General features: G+C 45.9%; 1 protein-coding gene across 10 annotated transcripts; it reads left to right on the top strand.

Annotated features, from left to right (window-relative positions):
- The first annotated feature begins 418 nt into the window (after nucleotides 1-418).
- Nucleotides 419-21,291, top strand: GOLPH3L (golgi phosphoprotein 3 like). 10 transcript variants are annotated; one of them, XM_083477309.1, is made up of 6 exons: nucleotides 6,576-7,323; nucleotides 8,789-8,850; nucleotides 9,364-9,562; nucleotides 18,257-18,388; nucleotides 18,505-18,619; nucleotides 20,260-21,291. In XM_083477309.1, the coding sequence occupies exons 3-6, from the start codon at nucleotides 9,380-9,382 to the stop codon at nucleotides 20,685-20,687; spliced, it is 858 nt and encodes a 285-aa protein (XP_083333435.1). In that variant the 5' UTR covers nucleotides 6,576-7,323; nucleotides 8,789-8,850; nucleotides 9,364-9,379; the 3' UTR covers nucleotides 20,688-21,291. The 10 variants fall into 10 exon arrangements, with proteins under 10 accessions (XP_083333428.1, XP_083333429.1, XP_083333432.1 ...); XM_083477302.1 differs by lacking the exons at nucleotides 6,576-7,323; nucleotides 8,789-8,850 and adding an exon at nucleotides 419-639; XM_083477303.1 differs by lacking the exons at nucleotides 6,576-7,323; nucleotides 8,789-8,850 and adding an exon at nucleotides 1,896-1,920.
- Nucleotides 21,292-27,855: the final 6,564 nt, after the last annotated feature.

Here is a 27,855-nt window from a genome sequence, read left to right as displayed (position 1 = left end):
CTGGTTATTCCACACATTGTTTCTTTAGGCCAGTGATGGTGGCCCTTAAGGGATCTCTATCCGGCCCTCGGGACTCACCCCAGGCCACACACCTGTCAACTGTCCCTTATTTGGCGGGAAACTCCCTTATCCCAGCACCGTGCGCCGCTGCTGTCCCTTATTGATGATGTCCCTTAAATTTCCCGGGTTTCATGCTCGCCTGGCTCAGGAGGGAAGCAGTGGCTCGGGGTCCTCCGCTGCGAGAGAAAGTGCGCGCACAAGCTGCCGCGTCTCCGTCTCTCCCTTTTCCCCCTCGGGTGTGTCGTGAGGAGACGGGTGGCAGTGGGCGGGCAGGCAGCCCTTCTCTTGCGAGACTTCCGCCGCGCTGCCAGGGGAAGCCGGAGGCGGCAGCAGCAGCGGAGGAGGCGGCCTGAGGGAGGAGGAAGAGGAGGGGATGGGGAAGGACGCAGAAGGGGGGTGTTTCAGCAGCCGCGCCACCGCCGCAAGCGCCTCATGCTGGGCTCACGGGCAGCGTGGGCGAGAGTCTCCCTCCCTCCCTCTCTCTCGGGTGGGAAAGGGCCGATGGAACTCCTTGCGCCAGGACGATGGCAGCCCCGACGTGCTGCTTAGCATCCCCTCCGACCAGTGCAGCATCTTAATGTAGTGATTTCCCCCTCTGCATCCCTTTCATAACTCTATTTTTATAAATCATTTGTCCATCCATACTTCAAATTTTTACTACAAGTTTTCTGTCAATCCTACCAATGTATGTAACTCTTTACAATAGCTTTTCAACTAAATTATAAACCTTCCCCATTCTTTACTAAAGAGGTCCTCTTCCTGGTTTCTTATTCTGCCTGTAAGCTTTGCCATCTCGACGTCGTTCATCAGTTTTGTCTTTTTTTTAAAAAAAAAAATATTTATTGAGATTTTCAAAAAATTACAAAAAAAGACAAAAAAGAAAAATACAAAATAAAAATAGTTAAAAACAATTTAGTCTTTCCATCACATATTTTCATTTGCTTATTTCCCGGACCTCCTCACGCCTCCCTTTTCTGTATTCCAATTCAAATTGTTAATTCAGCAAATCCCTCCCCTCTTCAATCATCTTAATCTTCAATTTTTTAAAATATTATAACATTAAATTTTTACCTATTAATAACCATTTTCTCATATTCTCTTATAGCATTACAGCCAAAGACCACTTAGTTTCTATCCAACATCATTCTAACATTCATTAATTTTACAATATTTCTGTAGATAGTCTTTAAATTTCTTCCAATCTTCTTCCACCAACTCTTCTCCCTGGTCTCGGATTCTGCCAGTCATTTCCGCCAGTGTTCATCAGTTTTGTCTGCCCCTCTTCTTTGGTGGGAGTTGTAGACCCTTAGGATCATTTAGTCCAACCCCCTGCAAAACACAGTCACTCGCAGCAAAAGCAGCCTGGCTCTATCAGTGGCGGATTTCTGCATGAGCGAAGCAAAATCCCTTATTGTGGCTGCTGATCCCTTCTTTTCGAGGCTGCTGGTCCCTTATTTTCAAATCTGGAAGTTGACAGCTATGCCACACACCATTCCCACACCTCATGCACAAGTTTGCAAGCTTTTACTCAACCTGAATGTGCACCTGTCCTCTTGATAATGCCCTTTGCTTGCCTGGAAAACTGCCTGCAGAAACTAGCCTCTGGTAATTTAGAAAATTAGCACTCATTACTCTGCCCAGTTTTGCCTCTGGCTCCATCCGCAAACATGTGGCCCCCAGAAGGTTGCTCAGACGAAAATGCGGCCCTCGGGCCCCACTTTCAAACTCTTCTTCCTGTTCGTACAGTTCTCCCAGTGTTCAACTGCAGTTAACCCTCCCTCTAACTTCAGCCCATTATATGTCATTTTCTGCAGCAGCGGAAAACGAGATTTGGTCCTCATCTTTGTGACATCCTGTCTGGTAACCTGAAGCATCCTATTGCCAATTTATCCATGGACTCTGCGTCTTCTCTGGGATGAATGTTCCTTCAGCCTTTCCTCAGACTCCCTTGTCCCCTCACAGAGCTACCATTTCCAGAGTTCCCTGGAAAGAGGGATTGGTTGTTAAACCACTCTGAAAATTGCAGTTCTGTGAGGGGAATTGGGGTGGGGGTTTCCCTAACAACTCTCAGCACCCTTAATAAACTACACAACTGATAGACTACATGGAATTGGCAGAAATGACTGGCAGAATCCGAGACCTGGGAGAAGAGACAGTGGAAGAGGACTGGAAAAAGTTCAAGGACTATCTACAAAAACATTATAAACTGTATGAATGTTAAGAAGATGCAGGATAGAAAACAATATGGCACCAGCAATTTAAATTGAAAGAATATGAGAACAAGTGATGTTTAAGGAAAAGATGAAACTTGGAGTAACATTATGTTTAAATTAAGTATTTAAGCACTTGAAAAAATATTTAAAGTTGGAGACATAATATTTGAAATTTATAAATTAAGATTTGGAATAAGGTGACAAATTGCTGCTCATAATTTTATAATTGGGAACGCAGGATAGGGAGATGTGAGGAAGTCCAAAAAGTTAAGAAAATATGTTTTACAGACAGTTGATCTTGTTTTATATTTTCTATTCTTTGTTTATCTTTTTGCTTTTTATCTTTCTTTCTAACGGTGTTTGTTATATTTTGGTGATGGTATTTTATATGTTTGGTGATTATATTGTCTAAAACCTTTAATAAATATCTTATAAAAAAACAACAACTACAATTCCCAGGATTATTTGGCTGGTGAAAGCCATGACTTTTAAAGATAGTGGCGCCTGCCCTGTGGAACATCCTCCCATCAGATATCAAAGAAATAAACAACTATCTGACATTTAGAAGACATCTGAAGGCAGCCCTGTTTAGGGAAGTTTTTTATGACTGATGTTTTAATGTATTTTTAATCTTCTGTTGGAAGAGTGGCTGGGGAAACCCAGCCAGATGGGCAGGATATAAAAAAATATTATTATTATTTAGTATAATAGCGCTTTATATGTACGGCACAGTTGTGGTCAATTTGGAGGGCCAGCACCATCTTTGTCATCTCCTCAGCGGCCACAAAATTATTATAATTGTTACCCAACAAGTCCCAGGGCAGGTTGCGACAATTAAAAATTATGAAATTAAAAACAGTTCAGCCAAATTAAGGTGATAGGAATAGGGTGGGTCCTGAAAAACATGCGTCTCAAATGTGCCAATGGCCTTGGTAAAGATGGCTTCCAGCAGCGACCAAGAAGACAGTGAAGGAAGGGGTTGTCAATTAAGACCCTGAAAGCCTTTCTTATTTTCCCGCCTTTTAAAAAATAAACCTTAGCAGGGTTACCGGCCGTTCCCTCTCCTCACAGTGACAGCCCAGGCAGGCTGAAGGAAGGTGGCCAGTCCCCCTCTTTCTCTTTTATCAGGCCATAATGTGGCAAGAAGCCTATTTTGGGTTTAAGCGGTATATAAATTAATAAGCCATAAAACTGTCAAAGCCAAAGGGCTGCGCTGAGGCGCTGGCGTCTGACACACAGAAACAAAATGGAGAAGGGACAATGGCTCCCTGTCTCTTGACCCGAGCAAGCAGCTCCTGAGACTAGGGGCCATTCCTCTCAGGAATAGATTTCTTCTTCTTCTTCTTTTGTAAAGATTATTTTATTTCATTTTATGACGTACATAAATCGGAGAGAATATTTCTAATAACAGATGTAAACCAAAGCAAAACCACAGAACAGGGGTGTAGAAGAATTGCAGTCACGTATGGATTAAGTAACAAAGTCCAGGTCGTGAAAGGAAAGGAAAATAACGAGAAAGAAAGATGGTTTTGCACTATTTGGCTGCCAAGTCTAGTTCTAGATTTGCCAGGCTTGTGTGACAATGGTTCTCTTGAAAATGATGGTTCTGCAGTATTAGTGATAAAGGAACACCAAATCGTATAAAAAGTGCCTTGTGGCTCCAGTTCATGAACCGTTTGAGGAACAAAGCATAAGGCGAGGGTCTCTGGATCATTAGACACCACACAATATCTTATTTATTATATTTATATATTTATAAATATATATTTATATATATTTATATCCTGCCTTTCCTCCAAGGAACTCAAAATGGCAGACATTTTGTCTCTCTCTCTCCCCTCTTTATCCTCCACAACAACCCTGTCAGCTAGTTATCTTTATGGCCAGGTGGGGATTTGAACCCAGATCTCCCAGGCCCTAGTCAAAAATGAAGGAAGGCTGCCCTGTTAGCATATCAAAAAGAAGTTTCAGAGGGACTGTCATGTCTGCTCCTCCTCAGACATGACAATATAAATCCACAGACTCTCAGGCCCAGCAGAAGTTCCTGAGGAGAAAAATTCAGCCACATTTCTGTATCCACTTACTGAGTGTTTTCTGTTATAGGTGACCTCAAAGTGACTTACATTTATAACAAACAATTTCTATACAGTACTGCGTAAAAATAATAAAATGGGATTATGGCCTCTCAAAGAAGCTCATGTCAGTATAAACTAAAGAGCCACACCAGAAGGCTTTAAAATTCAAAAGGCTCTAATGGAGGAGAGGGAAAAGGAAGAGCAAATTATGGCCTGTTTGTGTGTGTGTGTGTATATACATACATACATATACATATATATATATATATACACACCATATTTTTTCGTGTATACGATGCTCCCACTATTTTGGGGGGCTCCAAATTAAGAAAACACCCCCTCAGCACTACCCATGTATAAGACGAGCCCCAATTTTAAACCTAATTTTTTGGTTAAAAAACCCTAGTCTTATACTTAAAAAATACGATATATACACACACAAACAAAGAAAAAACAAAGTACAAGGCTCGCTAATTTGTCATTTTAACTGCCGCTGTTTCATCTATGCCTTGTTAGATGGCTCCTGTTTTATGCTTCAACATGTTTTTACACTTTCCGTTCTGAACTACTTTGGGCCTGACAGGCAATATAAAAATACCAAAATCCGTTTTAAAAAAGAAAAGGAGACCCGAGTTCAAATCTCCATTCCAGCTAAGAAATCCACTGGTTGAGCTTGACCTCCCATTTTATTACTGCATTGCAGGGGCTGTTCTGAGGGGATAGGGGGATCCCTGAAGCAGCAGAGAGCCAGCGGGTTTTCCAAGAAGGGTGAACGGGCATGAGAATAAGCAAACGAGGAGGCAAAAATATCAGGAAATCTTAATTTAACATATAATTGCGTTGTTCTTGTTTGCAGTCTTTTAAAGTGGGCGCTGGAGGAGATGCTTTCCTAGGGACACAGCTGTCAGCCCAGAACAAGCATATTATCCTGGGGAAATGTATCCCTGCGGCAGAAAGCGGATCAGGATCCACTGCGAGATCTCATGGCCGCCCGCGGGTCGATCTGCAAGGGTCGCTGGCTGACCCCCAAATGGTTCAACAAAAGATTTTTTAAAACGGGTGCTTTAAATTGTTCCACCCCATGCAGAACCCTGAGTGGCGGCGAGAGGCAGGATATAAATTTTATTATCAATGGAATAAATAAGGCAAGAAGGAAGAGACACCCACGCTTGCCCCAGTTAGGTGGCTTTAAATAAAGCAGAGAAGCGGTTAAACTGGGATTGTGAGATCCATTCTCCCATTTTGCATCCCAGAAGTCGGAAGGGCACCCCAAGGGTCATCCAGTCCAACCCCCTGCAATGCAAGAATCCTGGCTAAAAGAATCCCTGACAGGCGGCTTTAGCTGCTGGATCTTGAGGATCAGGTGGAAACAAAAAGAGATCTGTCAAGTCCGAAAATCCGCCCTCTCCCGCCTTAACGCCTTCAGGGGTTTTGTTTTCAAAACTTATGTCTGAATATAAACAGGGAAGGTTTATAAGGGAAGCATAAGCGGTAGCTGATTCGCCAGCATCTCCAGGTGGGCTGGGGATGTCCCCAAATTTGAAACCCCGAAACCAGCCCTTCATCAGAAGTGAAATTTTACTTTATTTTTTAAGGGCCAAAAGTCAGTGGGACACTGGTCCTGGGTCCAATCACTTCTCCGCATAGGGCTAGGAGAAAACCACTTCCTTAAACCCTGGAAATCTGCTGCCAGTCAGTGTAGACCATATGGAGCTAGACGGGCCAATGGTCTGACACAATACACAGCCGAGGACCCTCGTACCTACGGGACTGCCTCTCCCGGTATGCCCCACGGAGGACCTTAAGGTCCATAAATAGCAACACCCTAGAGGTCCCGGGCCCTAAGGAAGTCAGATTAGCCTCAACCAGAGCCAGGGCCTTTTCAGTGATGGCTCCGGCCCACTGGAACGCTCTGTCTCCTGAGACCAGGGCCCTGCAGGATCTGATTTCTTTCCGCAGGGCCTGTAAGACAAGAGTTGTTCCACCTGGCCTTTGGCTTGGAATCAGTTTGATTCCCTCCCCCTCTTTCTTTTTCCTTTCTCCTCCTGTGAAGAAGCTGCATCCTAATGCTTTAATGTTGTATTTTAATCTTTTTAAATTGTATTTTAATCAACTTGTTTTTATTATTGGTTGTTAGCCACCCTTAGCCTGGTCTTGGCTGGGGAGGGCGGGGTATAAATAAAATGTTTTATTATTATACAAAAGGAAAACAAGAGCGGGGAGGGTAGAGGAAAAGTGGACACAACATGCACCGGGCGCAGCCTGCAAAACCTTCCATCCCATGCAAACTTGATGAAGAGGGGGAAAGAGGGAAGGAGGGAGAAGCCCTGCTTTGCATTCGGGGAGAGGGATTTACTCCCGAGTAATCTGGCGCAGGACCTAGATGCAAAACCCCACCCCCCCAAAAATCTTGCAATCCCTAACCCGGCATGCAAACATCCGCGCAGGCGCCTTAACACCTTTGCTTGGACACACCTCCTCCTTTCCCGTGGTGCACACCAATGTTGTGCATGTGTGTGCAAAAAGACCATTGGTTCCTTGGCCTTGGAAAGCCACCCGCGCTTTCCTCCTCTCCATTGCTTCCCTCTGCTGTCAATCCCACTAGCTCCTCCCATCTTTTTTTACTTAAATAATCGTGCCCCCCCCTCTTTTTTTGCAAGTTTGTCTGTTGAAACAAAGAGAGGCGTAAAACCCGCCTTCCCAAGGAGCCTATTGGTGAATTCCTTTGCAGCAGGTCTTTTCATTTGCCCTTTGCATACACACCAGGCTAGGTTTCCCAGGGAAACCAGGAAGCTGATGTGCTGGGGGTGTATATTTTCCCCCCTCCTTTCCCTTTCTCCTCCTCCCCCTTCCTTTTTGCCGATGAACCAGGAAGTAAAGTTTGCTCAGCTTAGGATTCCCCAGTTTTCCCATTAAGAAGCAAGCGAGTAATTTGAGCAATAGGTGGAAGAGGGGAGATCAGGGCATTATTACAGGTGAGTCTGGGAAAGGACTTTCTAGACGTGATTAAACCCTTGGGTGCATACAGGAACCCCCCCTTCGTTTTAATGTGTACATTTTAAGAGGTGGGCGAAGGCAGTGGGTTTCTGCCCCACATCTAGGAATTAAGAGGGGGAACCGTAATCCTGATTGTGGTGGTGCACTTGATAAATCTTGATTATGCTGCTGTGTTTGCTTCGTTGTTTAGGCTACAAGCCGCTTTGAGTTTAATCTTAACACCCTATTTTAAAGAGGGTATAAAATGTAATCTTATAGCTGCGTCTCTTCTTAAAATGACCTGTTTGCAACGTGTTCGAGAGAGAGGGTCCAGTCGCTTCCTTGCTTCTTCGGTCCCACGCTTCCGTTCCTTTTAAATTATTATTTAGTTAAGTATTGGTTCTCATAAAATTATTTAGTTAAGTATTGGTTCTCATAAATGCATACTGAAATATAACCAGACAGCTAAATATAATCTGTACCTGTTTAGCTGCAGTTTGAAACAGTAGAGGTTTGAGTCCTAGACTAGGGCCTAGGGGAAGTCCCTAGCACACAGCAGTGAAGCTCCCTGGGCAATCCTGGGCAAAGTCGCCACCTCTCAGTGTGGCCTACTTCACAGGGTTGTTGTCACAATAACACAAAGAGTGGGGAGAGCTGTGTAGGCCACCTTCAGCATCTTGAAGGGAAAGGTGATACCTCAATGCAGTAAAACTGAATAATTTTTTTAGCATTATTATTCCAGCAGGGTTTTTGATTGGATTTTGATTTTGTGATTAAGTGGTATGCAAATTTTTGCAATAAATGATGTGTTAAAAGTGTGAGTTACACATGCACCACTCAGTTTAATTTGTGGGTCAGAAAAGGCTACATTTCTTTAGCTGCGGGAGGCACAGGATGTGGTGTTACCTACCCACCTCGTGTCTAGTTTGTGCCAAGCAGAAGCAGTGGTATTATGGTGAAATTTAAAGAAAAATCAGGCATGTGTGCAACCTTATGCTATCTATGTTTACTCAGCAGTAGACGTCAGTATATACTTCTCCCAGAAAGTTTGCTACACTAACCCAACGAACCTGAGAATAAGCCCCCTTCAGTTCAGTAGATGTTCTGAATAGGCATGGTTGTTCATTTATTTTATTTATTAATTGCATGTATGTCCCACCTTATTCCTCCAAGGAGCTCAAGGCTCCTCCCCCCGCCCCCCATGAATCCCGATAACAACCCTTTGAGGCAGGTTAGGCTGAGAAACAGTATCTGTCCCCCCCTAAGGTCACACGCAGCTTCATGGCCGAGTGGAGATTTGAACCCTGGTCTCTCCCAGGCCCTAGTCCAAGACTCTAACCACTACACCACACTGGCTTGGTTAGGAGGGCAGCTTCGGCGGTTGTAAAATTGCTGCTGTAGATTATTTTTATTTTATATTGCCAGTCTTAATAATGGCATATCCTTATGTTATCTTTGCTGCAGACAGTTAGGAATGCTGAAAAACAAGGGGTTTGCCTGAGGATGTTTTGCAAGACGGTGGTTTAGTATGAACGCTATTCCTGTGTCTGTTATTTGCTTTCAGTAGCTTTTGATATTGAATTTTAAATTTAGCTCATTTTAGAACAGACTGGCCACAACTCTCCAAGGTTTTGGACACTGTCAGCTGTACTTTTCCACTGGTTGAACCTGGGACCTTCTGCACACAAGTCAAATCTTCTGGCTTTGAGCTGCAGCCCTTCCCCATACCATGCAGTGAGATCCCAGCCCTCCTTGTTCTGAATACCTAAATACATAGGAATCTTTCTTATATTGAGTCAGACAATCAGTCCATCCAGCTCATTATTGTCTACACTGACTGGCAGCGTAGGGTTTCAGAGAGAGAGTGTTTTCCAGCCCTACCTGGAGATGTTGGAGACTGAACCTGGGGTTTTCTGTTGGCAGAGCAGTTCCTCTGACCCCAAACTACGGCCCTTCCCCTAGAAACTGGGAGCATCACAAAGAACTATTTGCAGGAGATACATATATATCTTCCCCCCCTCTTCTCTCTCTGTTCCTAGGCACGACAGAGAGACCATGACGACGTTAATTCACCGGGGGCGGCGCGCAGATGTCGGGCGAAACGTTGACAAGCGGCTGGAGGGTGAGGAGGACTCCATACCAGACAAGAATTTGGGCGAGGAAGACTCCGGAGACTCCAAAGACATCCGCCTCACCCTCATGGAGGAGGTGCTGCTCCTTGGCTTGAAGGATAAAGAGGTACAAAAGCCTTGTTGATGCATTGATTAACCGCCCTTCAGCAGCAGCTCCCAAGGAGGGGTACAACAATTTAAAATTCAGAATTAAAAACAGAGCAGATTGCAGTTGCAGGAGCAGGTCAGGCACATCTCAGGCGTCAAAGGCCAGGGTAAAGAGCTGTATCTTCAGCATTTGTTGAAAGCTGCATCGTGAAGATGCCAGATGCACCCCGTTTTACCCTCGCAAGCACCCTGCAAGGAAGGCTAGGTCGCAGCCCAGGGTCGCCCAGTGAGCCTTCTGGCTGAGTCAGAATTTGAACCCTGATCTCCCAGGTCCTAGTCAAGCACACCTAACTGCTATTGACTGGCAGAAGGTAAGCCCAGTGACTCCTTAACTGCACAGTCAGCTGGGGATCTAGAGGAGAAGAAATCTGAGATTCCCTGGGGAAAGCAACCCAGCATGTATGTCCTAAGGTTTTTATTACTATTTATCTTATTTGTAAGTTTTCTTACCCACCCATTCACCATAAGGTCCCAGCGTGGTTTACAGCAATATAGTATGCAATTATAAAGACAAATAAAACCACGCTATTCAAAACAGGACAGTAGAAATTAAGCAAGACAGCTTGCCTGTCAAAGGTCAGGGTGGAGAGTTGTGTCTTCAGTATGCACCACTTTCTCTTCTGCATGAGATTATTTATGGGAGAAGGATTGCAGTTTAGTGGTACAGCTTCTGCTTGCATGTGAAAGGTCCCTGCTTCCATCCCTGGCATCTTCAGGTAGGGCTGGGAGAGACCTCCTTTCCGAAACCTTGGAGAACTGCTGCCAGTCAGTGTAGACAATGCTGAGGTAGGCAAACCAATAGCCTGGCCCTGGATAAGGCAGCTTCCTTTTTAAAATTAGCCCTTTCTTCAGAACCATGAGGACCAGAACCTTATCGTTCAGGGCAGTGGTAGAGGATCTGCTTTGAAGGCAAAGCATCTGCTTCGCTCACAGAAGGATCCAGGTCCAATCCTGGCTAAACAGACCTGCGGCCTGATTTGGTATAAGGCAGTTTCTTATTTATTACATTTATATCCGACTTTTCTTTCAGTTAGCTCCCTCCTGTTTTTACCCACACTGCACCCTATGAGGTAGGTTAGGATGAGAGATGCTGATGGGCCCTGTGCTGAGTGTAGTGTTAGAATCTGCGTCTTCCCAGTTCTGGTCTGATACTCTTGACCACTACACTGCACTGCCGTAGTGGTTAAGAAAAGCCAGAGACATACATGTGGGCAGTTCTTGTATGAAATTTGAGGAGCCAGAGCGAAGACAGTGGAGATGTGTGGCAAGAGCCAGATTGCCAGCATTTACCAGTGGTGGGATTCAGTTTATTTGAGCCTGTCTCTTATTGTGAACTGAAAAGGCTAGGCATAATAAGTGTCTGTATCCACGTTGGCAAACATTTGCCAGATTCTCTCCCCTTGTTCTGGCCCAGAATGTTGGATATCCTTATATCCCCTGCTCCATTATATCCCACCAGAAAAAGAGAGTTTCTTGATAGTCTTTAATGGCTCCCCATTTATTATGGCATAAGATTTTGTGAGGTGCATGAAGTTAGCAAAACATATGTGCAGTGTGTGTAAAAAGGCCATAAAATGTGATCTGTTCAATCTGAACAGGGTAAGCATAGTGGTCATCGATTCCAGTAGTTATTGGTGATAGAAGAGAATCTCTTCATATTTATGTATTTGTGGTTGTTGATTTTAAAATAAATATCCTGTGTTATCTTGCCAAAACGACAACCCTGGGCAGCTGTCAAAATACAAATGAAATAAATAACATTGTAAAGCAGAAATTCAAAACAGTAACTAATAAAACTCCAGAAGGTTGCCAAACAGCACCAAGGAGACAACCAGCTACGTTCAATTAGTTCCCGTTGCAAGTCAGAGAAGCTTGGTTTTGACAGTGTCTGTAAACGGATAGAATCAAGCTTGTTGGACAGATTCTAGTTCTGACAACATAGCTGTGATTCGTGCATTACAAGGGATTGGAATAGATGACCTTTGGGATCCCTTCCATTCTGTGATTTTCTGCAAAGGTTCTAAGTGACTTTGCCCGGACTCTTTTCTGGAGCCAGTGTGGTGTAGTGGTTAAGAGCGGTAGTCATGTAATCTGGGGAACCGGGTTCACATCTCCGCTCCTCCACATGCAGCTGCTGGGTGACCTTGGGCCAGTCACACTTCTGTGAAGTCTCTCAGCCCCACTCACCTCACAGAGTGTTTGTTGTGGGGGAGGAAGGGAGAGGAGAATGTTAGCCGCTTTGAGACTCCTGAAGGGGAGTGAAAGGCGGGATATCAAATCCAAACTCTTCTTCTTCTTCTTCTTCTTCTTCTTCTTCTGTCTTTCTTTTAGCAGAAATTTATTAGAGGGCAGTGTCCATGATGGAGTAGGAGGAGTGCATTTTAAAACCAGTTCCGGACTTATCCAACTGGTATCTTTACCATTTATACATTGCTTTCAGTGCTCTTCCTTTTTTGCAGAAAGTCCTCTGTCCAAAGGTGTGTCAGACCTGCACCTGGGCAGTCCTTGGTTAGTAATTACTGAGGTAAACCGGTTCGGAATTGCTCATTTGCACAGCTTTTCTATAGACACATGTCAAAGCTTTTGCCACTGATCAGGTCTAGTGACATACACCTCCCACCTCAAAAGAGGGTGGAAGTTGGGAGTCATATCACAGGATCGCTGCTGCCCAGGACTACTCTTCAGAACTGCTAGACCATTGGAGCTCTTGTCATGCAGTTGCCAACCTTCTGTTATATTGTACTGAGACATTTGTAGTGAGTGAGAGAGAACCTTTGTCTTGACTGAGTCCACAATAAATAGAAGCCGGTTTGGCGAGAAACCAGTAAATGTTAGGTTTTTAGAGCCTGCCAGAATCTAAGAAGAGCCCTGCAGCTGGATGAGGCCAGAGGGGGCCCATCTAGTCTAGCGTCCTGATCTCACAGCGGCCAGTACCACAAGGAACCTGGGAATCTAGATAGACTGCCCTTGGACCTGGAGGTTCCATAAGCACACTGAAAGAGACCTGCTGGATCCAGTCCATGCCCCATCTAGTCCAGCATCCTGTTCTACAGAGAAGCCAGCAAGCGGGACCTGAGTGCAACCGCAACTCTCTCCATGTGTGTTTCCCTGTGGAACACCCTCCCATCAGATGTCAAAAAAATGAACAACTATATGACATTCAGAAGACATCTGAAAGCAGCCCTGTTTAGGGAAGTTTTTAATGACTGATGTTTTAATTACAGATAGGTAGCCGTGTTGGTCTGCCATAGTCAAAATAAAAAAATTCCTTCCAGTAGCACCTTAAAGACCAACTAAGTTAGTTCTTGGTATGAGCTTTCGTGTGCATGCATGTATCTGAAGAAGTGTGCATGCACACGAAAGCTCATACCAAGAACTAACTTAGTTGGTCTTTAAGGTGCTACTGGAAGGAATTTTTTTATTTTGATGTTTTAATGTATTTTTAATCTTTTCTTGGAAGGCGCCCAGAGCGGCTGGGGAAACCCAGCCAGATGGGCGGGATAGAAATAATAAATTATTATTATTTCCCAGCAACTGGTATTCAGAAGCCTGCTGCCTCCAACCCTGGCTCAGATCAAAGCCATTGTGGCCAGTAGCCTGCTGATAGCCTTCTCCTCCAGGAATCTCTTTAACCCTCTTTTAAAGCCATCCAAGTTGGTGGCTGTCACTGCTGCTTGTGACACCATGTAGACCTTGCTGGTTCGTGCCTTGGCTGCACGCGATTTGACTTCCCCTCCCTTGTCCTGTTTAAAAGGATGGTCACATTGTTCTGATTTTTTTTTAAAGATGCACCCCTGTCTTTGGAGTCCCTGTCTTGGCATGCAGACATAGGGTACAATATAAGAAGGGGGAGGGAATAAGCTCTGTCAGGGAGAGCTGCATTTGCTTGCTAGTCTGTCACTAGCCTAGATTATAATAGTATCCTGATGCATACTGTAAGTGACTCCTTGTCCTTTAGGGAACCCTTTTAAATGAAGTTGTGGCGTCAAGACTCCAGCTGCACCTGTCTTGTGACTCTTTCCCCCAGGGCATGAATTGTAGGAACTGATTTGCATGCTCATGCTGCATTTATATCATAGGTGGTTGACTTCTGCTGTGGGGAAGGCCCATAGTTTAGTGGTAGAGGATCTGCCTTCAAGCAGAAGGTCCCAGGCGGCATTTCCAGGTAGGGCTGGGAGGGACTCCTGCAAGAAATCCTGGAGGGCTGTTTTACTCTGCGTATAAATATTTAGCTGGATGGACCAACAGTCTGACTCAGAATAAGGCAGCTTCCTCTGTTCCTAGGAGCTGGCCCAGGTTGTCTTACAACAGCATATTTAACAGCATCAAACCCCCACTTTTTTTTTTTTGCAATGGTGCAGGGACAGTAGCCCAGGGCACCCATCACACTTAAGCATAGTTAGCATTAGCCACAGTTGGATGTCTTTTAATCTTGGTTAATCCAGACATGGAGCCAGGGGAGCTGACACAACCGTGGCTTGTTTAGTACAAATTAATTCCTAACCTGGTTTGCAAGTTTGCTCCAGGACCATTTCACCAGCTGGTTTGTGGCCAGTCCTTAATTCTCAGTGAGGGTATATTGACACAACATTTCACCATGGTTAGTGAAACAAACCATGGGCAACATTTCACCGTGGTTAGTAAAACAAACCATGGTTTTAAGTGTTAATGGTCTGATTTCTCACAAAGCACTGAGCCTAAACTGTGGCTTAGCAAGGGTGCATAGGGAGAAATTTGTGGCAGATAGGCTTCCTACCCACCCCTGTTACTGCCACGCCACCAGGAAGCAAAGCAGCTGAAATCATGTTCCCGGCAAAATCCCAAATGCTTGAGGGAGTGCAAGTGTCTTTATTGTCCTCTCAAACAGGTTCAAGGAGGAACACAGTTTTGTGGCTGCAGTCAAAAGGGCTTTGGGTGATCTCCAAAGCTGCCTCCTTAGATTTGACAGGCACCCTCCTTGCTGAACTTCAGGCACGAACAAAAGCTTCCTTATTTCAGCAGGCATCTTGAGGTTTTGTAGCGTTTAGGATGAATTTTAATTGTTCTTATTCTATTTTTTATTATGTACACTGCTTAGAGATTCTTAATGTTAAGTTGTATATAAATATCTGAAATACAGTGGTACCTTGGGTTACATATGCTTCAGGTTACAGACTCCACTAACCCAGAAATAGTGCTTCAGGTTAAGAACTTTGCTTCAGGATGAGAACAGAAATCGTGCTCTGGCTGCGTGGCAGCAGCAGGAGGCCCCATTAGCTAAAGTGGTGCTTCAGGTTAAGAACAGTTTCAGGTTAAGAACGGACCTCCAGAACCAATTAAGTACTTAACCCGAGGTACCACTGTAAATACATAAACTAAGTTGTACGCTAGGTGGACCCTGAGTGTGGCTGACATCATAGTAGAAGTTTTATCTTCCTTCTAGGGTCACAGAGCAGTGTTTACCCCCTTTCCTATACTTTCAGCAACCTTTTGAGGTAGACTGGGCACCAAGATAGAGGATTAAGGCAAGATGTGCTTATTCACTGCACCTGCACGAGCTGTGGGACAACTGAAATGTGTTGTGCCAGGGTCCGCCAATGCTGTTGCTGAGCCACATCCCCCTTCGGCTGCATCAGCCAGGGATGATGGGAGTTGTAGTCCAGCATCACCTAGAGGGCCCCTTGTTGGCCACCCCCATGTTAAGCAATCATTGTTCCATTTTGACTGGGCTGCAGACACGCATTCATTTAAAGTGCATGACTTCCCCCCAAGAAACCTGGAAACTGTGGTTTGTTAATGATGACGGGAATTGTAGCTCAGTCAGGGGTAAACTACCGTACCCCCAATTCTTTTTGGGGGGGCAGAGCCATATGGGGGCTACACAGCCTAAATGTGATTCACTTTGGAGCTGCAGCTGGAGAGAGAATTGAGGCTCAGGCACCCCCAGAAGAGCTGGAGCGATTTGGAAGTGGCACTTCTGCATTTGATTTAAAGCCCTGGTCTGGCCGGAACTCTTGATCCGTGTTTGTTTTTCTCATTCAGTGGTTTGACTCAGACTGGTTCTTCAACTTCATTTCCTTTGCTGGGGCGAGGCATCATTCCGGGAGTTTAACTTACTGACTTTACATCTAAGAGTTGAAGCACCAGTACCAGTGTGGCTGGGGGCTTTTTTTAAAAAAAACCCCAACAAAACAGACTTTGGAATTATCCTTTGTCCACTCTGCTTGCTGTCGGAGTCTGTGGTCCTTAGCATGCATACTTTTAGGTTTACTCCAATAAAATTAACAGGTTTTATGGCTGAAGTAAAATAGATTTGGGTAGAGTACAATTTCATTTCTGTGCTTTTCAGGCCTATTCTGAACCGGTCTGGTGCAAGAATGCAGATTGTAAAGTTGTAATTTGAACTATCATTCTTGAAATTTAGAATGCCAGTGTCAGAATTAATATCTCAAATTCCAAAGCCTTTTTTTTTAGGTTTTTGATTTCCACAATAAATCTTTAATTGAGGCATACCTTTCAGGTCTTTAGTAACATGATATTGAGTTTTTTGTGGTGTTGCACAACCACAGAGTAGAACCGTTCAAATTAATGGACATGACTAGCTTGCTTCATTGATTTCACTGGGTCTTTTCTGAATAGTTGGATGCAGCCCATCATTATTCCTTATTGCCCACCCTTATAAAGAGTCCAGGACAGCCAGTAGCATCTAAAAATCTAAAATACATCGGTGAGACAATTATATCCATAGTCCCACTTTCACTATGCCCCCAAACAGCTACAAAAATAAATAGCTCTTGAGGGGACAGCTGAATTTGTACACAGACATGTATGGGTGGCATTTGCCTAGCTTTGTTACTAGAAATCTGAATTTTAGCTTTACAATTGAGGCACCAAGTTCCATTAAAAAAACCACATCCATCGTGACTCCTTGGCAACGAGGACTAGAAACTTGCTCTGACCCCAGAATGGAAGCTGAGCCTGTCACAGTCAATAATTCTGCACTGACATTGGACATACACAGCCTCCCTCTTTGAGAAGACACTCCAAGAGGTTTCTTTGTGATACCTTGAACTGTTGAAATCCAGCCGAACGCGCAGCCACTGATGTCACAGAATTTGTTTGCATAAGAAATAAAACTCCTGAACTTCAGGCTGCTGTCTGTATCCTTGTGAAACGTCAAGAAAGGTCATGGGTGGAAAAGAGACTTTCTTTGGTCTTTGCAATTACACTCTTATCCATCATGTTCTGCTATGAGGAAGTGGAGGGTTGTTTTTTTAAAGGTAAATAAAGGCCTGATTCTAGCTGTTAAATGGTTGTGAAGGCAGGGTGTCTTGCGTAAGCTTAACCATATTGGAGTGAATAGGCTTTTAAAATGCCACACTTTTTTTTTTTTTTGCTTTTTGCCTAGGCTGAAACAAGCGGTGTAGCTGTTGAAATAATGGGCTGGGTGTTTGCACAGGAAGCGCTGCTTTCCATCTGGCAGGCTGCAGCTCCTTTTGGCTCAGCACTTCCTCTCCTTTTTCTATAAAGGAAGACTTGAGTTGTTCTTCAACTTGGAACAGCTTCATCAAAAGTTAATCCCTAACTGGTAGAAGTTTGGATTGGAGCTGTGTGTGTGTGTGTGCGCGCGCGCGTGTGTGTGTGTCTGTCTGTGTGTAGGTCCTCCCTTCCCCCAGCCCACACCTGGGTGATCAAAAGACTTTTTAGCTTAGAAAGAGGTGACGTGATAGAAGTGTATAAAATTATACATGGATCCCCCCCCCCCCCTTGTAACACTAAGAAGTCAAGGACATCCAATGAAGCTGTATGTTGGAGGATTCAGGGCAGATTAACGGAAGGACTTCTTCCTTGCACAGTGCATAGTTAAACCATGGAACTCACTTATACAGGAAGCTGTGACAACCACCAACTTAGATAGCTTTAAAAAAGGATTAGAATTCAGCGTTTCTCAACCTGTGTGTCCCCAGATATTGTTGAACTACAACTCCCATCATCCCTAGCTAGCAAGGCCAGAGCTCAGGGATGATGGGAGTTGTAGTCCAACAACATCTGGGAACCCACAGGTTGAGAACTGCTGGATTAGATAGATTCCTGGAGGAGAACAAGGCTATCAGTGGCTACTGTCCACAGTGACTGTACTCTCCCTCCATTGCTGGAGGCAGTGATGCTTCTGAAAACCAATTGCTGGAAGCCGTAGGAGGGAAGACAGTGTTCTTGCACTCGGGTCCTGCTTGCTAGTTTCCCTTTGGAGTATCTGATTGGCCACTGTGAGAACAGGAGGCTGAACTAGATGGGCCCTTGGCCAGATCCAGCACACTCTTCTTATGCTCTTGGAATACTCTTTGAAATAGACCTAAGTTAGCTATATCTGATGCTTTTTGGTGGGTCTACCCTGAGTTGTTTAACTTTGGATACAGCCCAAAACTTTTATCCCATCTGTTTCGTGAAAGAGAAAAAACAGCAGCATAAAACAAGCATCACCATTGCCACCCTTCCCCCCAAAAACCTCTACTCAAATTAGTTAATGACAGCCTTGACTAATAATCCTGTCTTTGGTCACCTCTAAAATCTGTGACTTGCACCAAACCACAAGCTCTTTATGGCCTGACATTGCAGTTTTTTGCATCTATCTTCCTGGGTCTTTGCTGATGTCCATTCCTGATCTCCTCCTCAGGGCTACACATCTTTCTGGAACGACTGCATCTCCTCCGGTCTCCGGGGCGGCATCCTCATTGAGCTGGCAATGAGGGGAAGGATACAGCTGGAGCCACAGACTATGAGGAAAAAACGACTGCTGGACCGGAAGGTGAGAGGGTTTCTCTGTTCCCTGGCCTCCCTAAGGCTGTTCGTTAGGGCCTGTTTCAATGCGCCTTTAGGAGCCTGGCAGAAGTCTTTGTCTCTCGCTTTCTTTCTGCCTTCTAGGTCCTCCTAAAGTCAGATGCCCCAACGGGAGACGTCCTCCTAGACGAGACGCTGCGGCACCTCAAAGCCACCGAACCTGCCGAGACAGTGCAGACGTGGATTGAGTTGCTGACAGGTGAGGGCGGAAGTGTTTCTGAGCACTGCAGGGCTCCTAAGCCTTTGGGGCGTCTACAGATTCCTTCTCATTTTAAGAACTTACATGCCTCTTATAACAGAATCTCTAAGCGGTTGACATTGTATATATATCAGTAAAATCACAAACAAAATAAGTCAGTACATGATACCCGGGTAAATAGGAATCCAGTAAAACATTAAGCAAAATATTAGGAACACTGAAATTATGCCTGTGGGCTGCTACAGTGCTCTGAAGAAAAAAGCATAGTGACCTGTGTTCAAACCCTAAACTGTGGTTAATCCCCTAAGTATTACCTTTTGAAACAAGCCAGCTTCACAACCCTTCTTCCCCCTCGCTCCAGTAACGTGGAGGTGGGGAACCTTTTTTTGCAGGCTGAGAGCCTCCTTCCCTGTAGGCTGCCTTCCAGGGTCCAGGTGCAGATAGTGAAATGCGAAAGTGGGTGGTACTGTAGGCTACATTCCAGTCTCTTCCTCCAGGTGAGCAAGAGACCCTGTCGCAATTCAAGGACACATCCCAAGCAAAAGCACTTGAGGAGGATGTGAAGGAAGGACAGTGACAGGTTTGGTCTGGGGATAGTCCCAAGGGCTAGAATAGAGAAGCCTCAGGGGCCACAGTCAGCCCCCAGACAACACGTTCCACCACTGTCACTCCCGCTGCCAAAATTGGATGGGCATAAGGTGTTAGTGCAAAATTCTGTAGCTAAAGTACAACCACCTCTCAACCAAGTTTGTATTATAGGTCATCTTTTGTAGATTATTGTAATAAGAACCTGAGCAAATCATAGGTTGCAAGACATTCCCATGCCTATAATAAATAATAATAATAATAATTATTATTATTATTATTTATGAGGGACGCGGGTGGCGCTGTGGGTTAAAGCCTCAGCGCCTAGGACTTGCCGATCGAATGGCTTACCAGCGGGAAGGTAAACAGCGTTCCATGTGCTGCGCTGGCTCGCCAGATGCAGCTTTGTCACGCTGGCCATGTGACCCGGAAGTGTCTGCGGACAGCGCTGGCTCCCGGCCTCTAGAGTGAGATGAGCGCACAACCCTAGAGTCTGGCAAGACTGGCCCGAACGGGCAGGGGTACCTTTACCTTTAATAATTTATACCCCACCCTCCCCAGCCAGAGCCGGGCTCAGGGTGGCTAACACCAATAAAATCACAGTAAAAACATAATGGGGGGGGGCACAAAAACAAAACAATTTAAAATACAGGTTAAAATGCAGCCTCATTTTAAAAGTAGCCGATAGATCAAGACCATAAGGGGAGGGAAACATAAGGGTCAGATTGTGTCCAAACCAAAGGCCATGAAAATCTCTAAAATTAAATAAATGAATTTGTTTGTTTTTAAAAACAACAATCTGTAGCTAGAGTGAGCTAAAACAGTGAGGACTAGAATCTTTGTTTATTTTTAAGGTAACATACGTAGCACAGTAACTGAGCATCTGCTTTGCACACAGAAAGGCCCAGCTCAATCTCTGGCTTCTCTTGGTGCAGCTGGGAAACACTCCCTCTCGAAACCTAGCCGGCCACTGCCAGCCAGAGTAGACCGCACCGAGCTAGATGGGCCCTCACGGTCCTGACCTTGTTGCTGACCCTCTTCCTCGCCTCCCGCAGGTGAGACCTGGAACCCCTTCAAGCTGCAGTACCAGCTCCGCAACGTCCGGGAGCGCATCGCCAAGAACCTTGTGGAGAAGGGGATCCTGACAACCGAGAAGCAGAACTTCCTCCTCTTCGACATGACCACCCACCCGGTCACCAACACCACGGAGAAGCAGCGCTTGGTGAAGAAGCTGCAAGAGAGCGTCCTGGACCGGTGGGTCAATGACCCCCACCGCATGGACAGGCGGACCTTAGCCCTGCTGGTCCTGGCCCACGCCTCTGACGTACTGGAGAACGTCTTCACCAGCCTGGTTGACGAGAAATACGACGTGGCCATGAACCGGTCCAAGGACCTCATGGACAGAGACCCTGAGGTGGAAGCGGCCAAGGCGGGGGGCTCAGAGATGATCTGGGCTGTGTTGGCAGCCTTCAACAAGTCCTAAAACCTTCCCGAGTCGGGCGAGGCTGTTCTGAGTGGGTTTGGCCCTCGTTTCCTCTTTAGGACTGAACCTTTTCCGTTCTGTGGAATCTTCCCATGCTCCTTAGCGGTGGGCATTGGTGACTTGCCGCACCTGTAGCCGCCACCACAGATGTTGGGCATGGCAGGTGACATTCTGTTACAGGAACGCCTATATCTTCATCACCATCTCCTCTTCCTCGGATTCGGGGACTTGTTAGGTTGCAAGAACGAGCAAAGAAGTTTGTGCGCTGTTTTCTCCTTCCCCCTGAAAACACGCCCCCGTTCCGTTGTCCCCCCAGTTTAAAATGAAGGTCTGTGTCTGCTAGAAGTGGAGTGAGCCACCTCTTTTGTTTATTTCAAACTCTTTTCTCCGCCCCCCTCTGCTGTTTTAGGGAGGAACAAATTACAATGTGCATTTGGGTTTTTTGTTTCGTTTTGTTCCGTTTTTTTCTCTGTGTGTTAAATCTTACAACCCCAACCTCTGTTTTGCCCTGTCTCGTTTTTTCGACCCAGTTTTTCCCTTGTGCTGTTTATTCCTTGTGTTCTGCTGGAAAAAAAACAACATTACAGCACAAATCTCTATGCAATCTCTTGTGTGTTATTTTTTCCCCACGCTTTTGATTCTCAGGGTTCCACTTCCTTCCCAGTGGCAATTTGTTTATAAAGTAGGCAGAGAATACCCATAAACTGGTGACGTTCTGTGTGTTCTGGGCTAATGAAAAGCCAAGTGTTGGATCAAGACTTAGTTGCATTGATTGAAATCAATGAAATTTTAATTTAAAGTCATAAAAACATCAGAAGAGCTCTGCTGGATCAGGCCAATGGCTCATCTGTTCCGGCATCCTGTTCTCACAGTGGCTGACAAGGTGCCCCAATGGGAAACCCAGTAGCAGGATCCAAGCGCAAGAGCATTCTTTCCTCCTGCGGTTGCCAGCAGTTGGCATTCAGAAGCATTGCTGCCTCTTGATTGCGTTAAAATCATTATTTTACTTTTCACAAACATTTCAGTGCTGCTCATCTTATTCTGGATCAAGCCCTGAATTTCTTCACCCACAGCCAACCGCTAAATTCTTGGGACCTGCGCAGATTATGCAAACTGGGCAGATTTGCATGATTTATATAAATTTATTCTGCTTTTGATTGTTACATAATGGAGCCCCTTCCCTTAACCAGCAGCCTTCCCCAAGCCAGGCCCCCTTCAGATATTTTGATCTCCCGCAATCCTTGGCTCGGCTGTCTTTGCTTGATGGGAGCTATAGTTCAAAACACCTAGAGAGGCACCATGCTGGCAAACCATGACCTATGCTCTTAAAATCTTCTTCTGTCATCTTCCTGGCTTCTGAGACTTTTAGGTGTTGCCCATACGCTATAGATCATGTTTTCATGGTCATAAGATCTAGAAGCTTGGTTTTGTTTTTTAAATGAAACCAGACATTCCAGCCAACTGAACTCCATACAATGGTACCTTGGGTTAAGTACTTAATTCGTCACGGAGGTCCGTTCTTAACCTGAAACTGTTCTTAACCTGAAGCACCACTTTAACTAATGGGGCCTCCTGCTGCCGCCGCGCCGCTGGAGCAAGATTTCTGTTCTTATCCTGAAGCAAAGTTCTTAACATGAAGCACTATTTCTGGGTTAGCGGAGTCTGTAACCTGAAGCGTGTGTAACCTGAGGTACCACTGTACTCTGATTTGGCAACACAGCATGATACGTCCAGCTTTGCTGATATTGCATCTCAGGTTGCTAAGAACTGTTAAGAATTGTATTGGACTAAACAGACTTTTGTTCTGATCCTGCAGTGCTTTTATGGAATCAGAGAATCATAGTCCAACCCCCTGCAATGCAGGATCTTTGGGGAGAGCTCTGTACCCAGAAGTGTGGGTTTAGGAGCCTTGAACCACTTGTTGGAATGAAGTGTGCGAAGCTGCTCCAGGCGGAGTGAAGCTGTGGGTCTGCCTTTCCCAGAGCCCTTTCTGAATTGCCACAGGTCTCTGGGGTCTTGGGCACACCCTTCCCAAGATCCTTTCATCTGCAGTGTGTGTCCTGCACCCAATGAGCTGTGACCTTTCCCCCAAAGTTGGGGAAAGTTTCCCCCACCGCTGGAGGAAGCAATTTTGCTTGCGAATCCCAGTTGCTGGAAACCGCACGACAAGAGTGTGCTCTTGTGCTGGGGTCCTGCTTACAGGTTCCCAACGGGCGTCTGGCTGGCCGCTGTGAGAACAGGATGCTGGCCTAGGTGGGCCACGGGCCTCATCCTGCAGGCTCTCCTTAGGATGACCCAAAAGCAGCTGCCTGAAGAGAGAATCCAATCCAACCCAACCATTGTTCTGTCTTCCATGGCCTGGGATGTGGCTCTTGAACAGAGGAGCTATTTCCTGGTCTAGCTAACAGAGTGCCAACAAAGGTCCATTATAGCTCAAGCTCTGGTTTTCCCAGTAGTGATGTATGGAAATGAGAGCTGGACCATGAAGAAGGCTGATCGCCGAAGAATGGATGCTTTTGAATTCTGGTGCTGGAGGAGACTCTTGAGAGTCCCATGGACTGCAAGAAGATCAAACCTCTCCATTCTGAAGGAAATCAGCCCTGAGCGCTCACTGGAAGGACAGATCCTGAAGCTGAGGCTCCAAGACTTTGGCCACCTCATGAGAAGAGAAGACTCCCTGGAAAAGACCCTGATGTTGGGAAAGATAGAGGACACAAGGGGACAATAGAGGACAAGATGGTGGGACAGTGTTCTCGAAGCTACCAGCATGAGTTGGACCAAACTGCGGGAGGCAGTGGAAGACAGGAGGGCCTGGCATGCTCTGGTCCAGGGGGTCACAAAGAGTTGCACACGACCAAACGACTAAACAACAACAAGCTAACAGAGATCCTTTTTAATAGGCCATGCCTAGGAGCCTTCTGCAATCCAAGCATGTGCTCTGCTACGGAGCTGTGCTTCCCCACACCCTGCTGCTGTAGAGAGAGGGCCGACCATCATGTAAAGAAGGCTGCTCCAAGCTTTAGTTGAGTTGCCAAAATAACCCATTAATGTTCCAAGCCTAGGCTGCTATTTTGGTTGGGTATATTGTGACAGGTGTAGTGGACACTCCATGCCAAGATTAGCCAGTGAGGTGACACCTGGATGGTTTGGGCTCCAGTTCCCATCAGCCCCAGCTAGCATGGCCAGTACCCTGGGATGATGGGAGTTGTAGTTTAGCATCACCTGGAGGCACCTCATTGGCTACCCCTGCTCTGTGCAATGACATTGCTTGCTGGGCATGTATTATACCAGTTCTTGAGGACCAGCACAGGTTTCCTGTATGTTTCTGAGTTCAGTTACAGATGCTTCCTCTGACACCTGCCCAGGTGTTGAGTCGCCAGCAGGGCCTCCACTGCTTTGTGAAGTTTGTGGGGTGGCAGGGCGTGAGAGGGTCTTTATGGTGGTGGCTCCCTAGATTGTGGAATGCCCTTCCCTCTGGCCCCATCGCTTCTTGTACTTTTTGACGTTGGGTTGAGGTTTTCACCTTTCTGCTCCTTTGAAACAATGGAAGGTGAGACACGATGCAATTGTAGTGTATCATGGGGCAGCATGGTGAACGACAGGCCATAAATATATATAATAAATGGCTGTGCTTTGAGTCTTTCAGTGGGACTCGAGAACTTGTGGCACCCTCAGATACAGTAGGACTTCATCTCCGCTCAGGCTAGGGGACTGCAAATTAGGTGAGTTTGTTGGTGGAGATTTGCTGTTGGAAATTCCACCTAGCAGTTTGACTGCCTTTCTAAAGGAATTTTCTTTTTGAGATTTTATAAGGATGCATTTTTTTAAATGCAGATGCTTCTGTCGAGGAAACACACACACACACACACACACACACACACACACACACACACTTTCCCCCTCTGCCCATTAAATGTAAAGCACTTCATTGTATTTCAATTCAGGACGTTTACTTTTTGTGAATTAACATTTCACCACAAACAGGTACAGGATGAGGTATCCAAGAAGAAGGAAAAGAAAAGAAAAACCTTTGGTATAAAATGTACAGCTTCTTCCTTTTTTTTCCCTTTTCATTTTCTCGTTTACAGGCCAAAAAAGCGACTTTGGTTTTCTCTCTTTTTAAGTTAGCTCGGTCGACAAACAAAGAAGAAACATTCAATTTATTAATATATAGTAATGCACTGCTTTGATTAAAAACATGACCACGTCACTCAGCTTACACCGGCCAGGGAGCGGGGAAGAAGAAAGGGCTTGTGGGAAATGTATCGGCGTTTGTTAGGTTGCCATCTTTTTCCTTCCTTCAGACAAACTTCTAACTTCTCTGTACCTTTCTGAAAGAAAGCCTGGAACTCCGAAATCGAGGCAGGTGAAATTTCTCCTTGTCTGGAAAAGCTGCTCTGGTGCTTTGCCTGTTATTAAAGGCACAGGAGCGATTGCCAAATTTGGAAAAGATGGCAAAACGATTTGCAGGGTTGCCATTTTTTAAACAAAACTTCCTTTTTTCTCTTTTTTTGCCAAGTCGGGGCTCTTTTTTTCTTCTTTAAAACGAAGACATTATTGTGCAGGCTCTGGATTTTTTAAATATATATAATTAAGGTCTCCTGGTTTGCAGCTGTTTAGGAAGCAGGGAGCTTTTAAACATCGAAAGAGATTATCAAAGCCAGAAGGCACCTTCTGAGGTCCCAGAGCTCAGAACCAGGGTCAGGCTATAGGAAACTTTGATGTAGAGGAGAATTAACTAGTGGAGCAGTCAAACGATGGAGAAAAAACTGGTTTTGAGAAAGTGTCCTTTTGCCATTTCAAAGTCTGACTCTCGGAGCTGTGTCTCTTAAGAATTGCGGGAATCGGAATTGTGGAGTTGGGAAGGGGTCCTGAGGGTCATCTAGCCCAACCCCCTGAAGTGCAGGAATCGCAGCTAAAGAATCCCTGCTGGATGGCCGCCCAACCTCTTGCCTTGATGCGGCAATGTTTGGTTTCTCTGACTAGGCCAGCGTCACATCCCTGTCTCCTGCATTCCAGGTGTCGTACACGAAGCGCAATTTTAAGTTTTCCAAAACGCCACAGGCGCCAAAACGCCACAGGCGCCACTGTCTCCGGAATGCACCTGGCCACCCAGTGTGCTTTGTGTTTTGAAGGTAATTCTGGCGTTTGGTAGGAAGGGAGGGGGGCAGCTTTGCATCATCGGTGAGACGTCAAAGAAAATCTCCTGCCTCTATCCACTCCCTTATCTGCCGCATCGTAAAGGTAGTTTTTATTGCAGTCACCTGTCAATGCAGGTCTGCACGCCAAATTCCACTGGCTCACCCACAACCTAAAACCAATATGGTGTTTGTGTATTCCACTGTAATGCTTTGTTAGCAAAGGCTACATTCGCATGCAATTAAAGCACCCTCGATACTGTTTTAAAGTGTCATGGCTTCTCCCAAAGAATCTTGGGAACTGTAGTTTAAGCGTGCGGGAGAGCTGTTAGGAGAAATCCCGGAGCCTCAATTCTCAGTGTCGTTGAATGATCAATCCCTCTTCACAGGGAACTCAGGGAATTGTAGCTCTCGGAGGTGAAAGGGGGGGAGGTTTCCCTAGCAACTACCAGTATGCTTAAAACTACAGCTCCCAGGATCCTCTGGGCACAGCAGCGGCTGTTTCAAGTGCCGCCATTGTGCTTTCAACATATGGTGTGACTGTGGCCTTGCTTGAATTGGTATATTTTGTGAGAGCAGCTGGCTTAGGAGCTGGAGGCAGGACCAGCCCAAGACTTTTCCTTTTTGGTTCCTGAGCTGATGGGTCAAAAGGGCCACCTGGACTCAGGCCTCCTCCATCACACCTGAGGACACACGCAACTCTGTCCCCCATTGCCTTGCTGCTGCTTCCCCCTCCATCCTTACCCCCTGCAATTGCCAACTGAGGCCTCTGCCCCAGTGGCGTAGTATGGGGAGTGCAGGGGGGGCCGGCCGCACCGGGCGCAACATCTGGGGGTTAGGGTTAGGGGGCGCAAATCCACGGGTTAGGGGGCGCAAATCCACGGGTTAGGGGGCGCAAATTACTTGCCTTGCCCCGGGTGCTGACAACCCACGCTACGCCACTGCTCTGCCCCATGACAGGACTGGGAAAACCAGTAAGTTCTTACACACACAATAAAACCCCCAAACTGGCACAAAGCGGAAAGTGTGCCAATTGCATAAACATCTTTCAATGGGATGACCTGGGCTGCGCTCTGTTTCTTCCTATTTCTTCCTAAGTCACAGAGCTGCTAAATTTTGGAACAGGGACGGGTGGACAAAACGTCGCTGTTGCTTTGTGGCTCAACTTTGTGGCTCAGCATATGTTCAGAAGGCCCTTCCAGCTCCTAACCCTGTGGCATAAATACTAAAGTGCATTTATTTCTTCTTGACAGCACCTGCACGGATCATGGTAGCAGGGAAAGGGGGTTTGGGTTGTGTTGTGGCAAATTCGGGGATGTGGTCGTTCCCTCGCAGCAGGAAAGGCCGTCTCCCTCTCTGCCCGGTGCAAGCTGAGAGTTTCTGACACGAAACAGAGTAACGTTTTCCCCCCTTTTTTCTTTTTAGAGAAGCCATGCAAAAAATAGATAGAAATATATCTATGTCACGACACTCGCGCCCACCTTACCCACGCATCCTCAAAACACATGCTCACCCACGCGGACGCACAAAAGACTTCCTTTGCAAAACGAAACAAACAAACAAAAAATCATCTTTGGTATCGTTTTCGGTGCAAGAGACAAAGTGAGGTAGAAGTTTCTTTTCGTTCCCCCCGCCCCCCGCCAGCAAATTTTGTCAAATTTCGGACAGTGGGAACACCCAATAGGGAAACAGGGAGGAGGAGGCAGTGACCAGTGGCGCGATGTTCTGGCAGGAAGAGGAGGAGCTATCCTTGCACCCACCCACCTGGGGATATGTTGTCATGTCAGCAGCCAATCAGAGAAAAGCAAAAGCCGGTTGCGGCAATTTCACCTAGGAGGGCTTCCAAAGCTAAAATAAGTTTCATTTGGTGAGGCCCACGAGAAGGGTTGCGAATGCATCCCCGACATTATTTGAGGAATCTTTAAGATGGATGGGAGGCCTTTTTCCACCTGAGGGGCCACATTCTACTCTTGTCGACCTTCCAGGGGCCGCTTGCCAATAGTGTCCAGAAGCAAAACTGGGTGGAACAA

This window comes from Podarcis liolepis, assembly GCF_965112155.1.
Source record: "Podarcis liolepis genome assembly, chromosome: 15".
Classification (NCBI taxonomy): domain Eukaryota; kingdom Metazoa; phylum Chordata; class Lepidosauria; order Squamata; family Lacertidae; genus Podarcis; species Podarcis liolepis.
This window is presented reverse-complemented; position numbering and strand designations above follow the sequence as displayed.

Coding starts and splice junctions, on each gene's coding strand:
- GOLPH3L (XM_083477302.1), top strand. CDS start 434: ATGGGGAAGGACGCAGAAGGGGGGTGTTTCAGCAGCCGCGCCACCGCC. Junction 9,563..18,256: donor TTGGCTTGAAGGATAAAGAG/GTACAAAAGCCT, acceptor TCTCCTCCTCAG/GGCTACACATCTTTCTGGAA. Junction 18,620..20,259: donor GTGGATTGAGTTGCTGACAG/GTGAGGGCGGAA, acceptor CGCCTCCCGCAG/GTGAGACCTGGAACCCCTTC.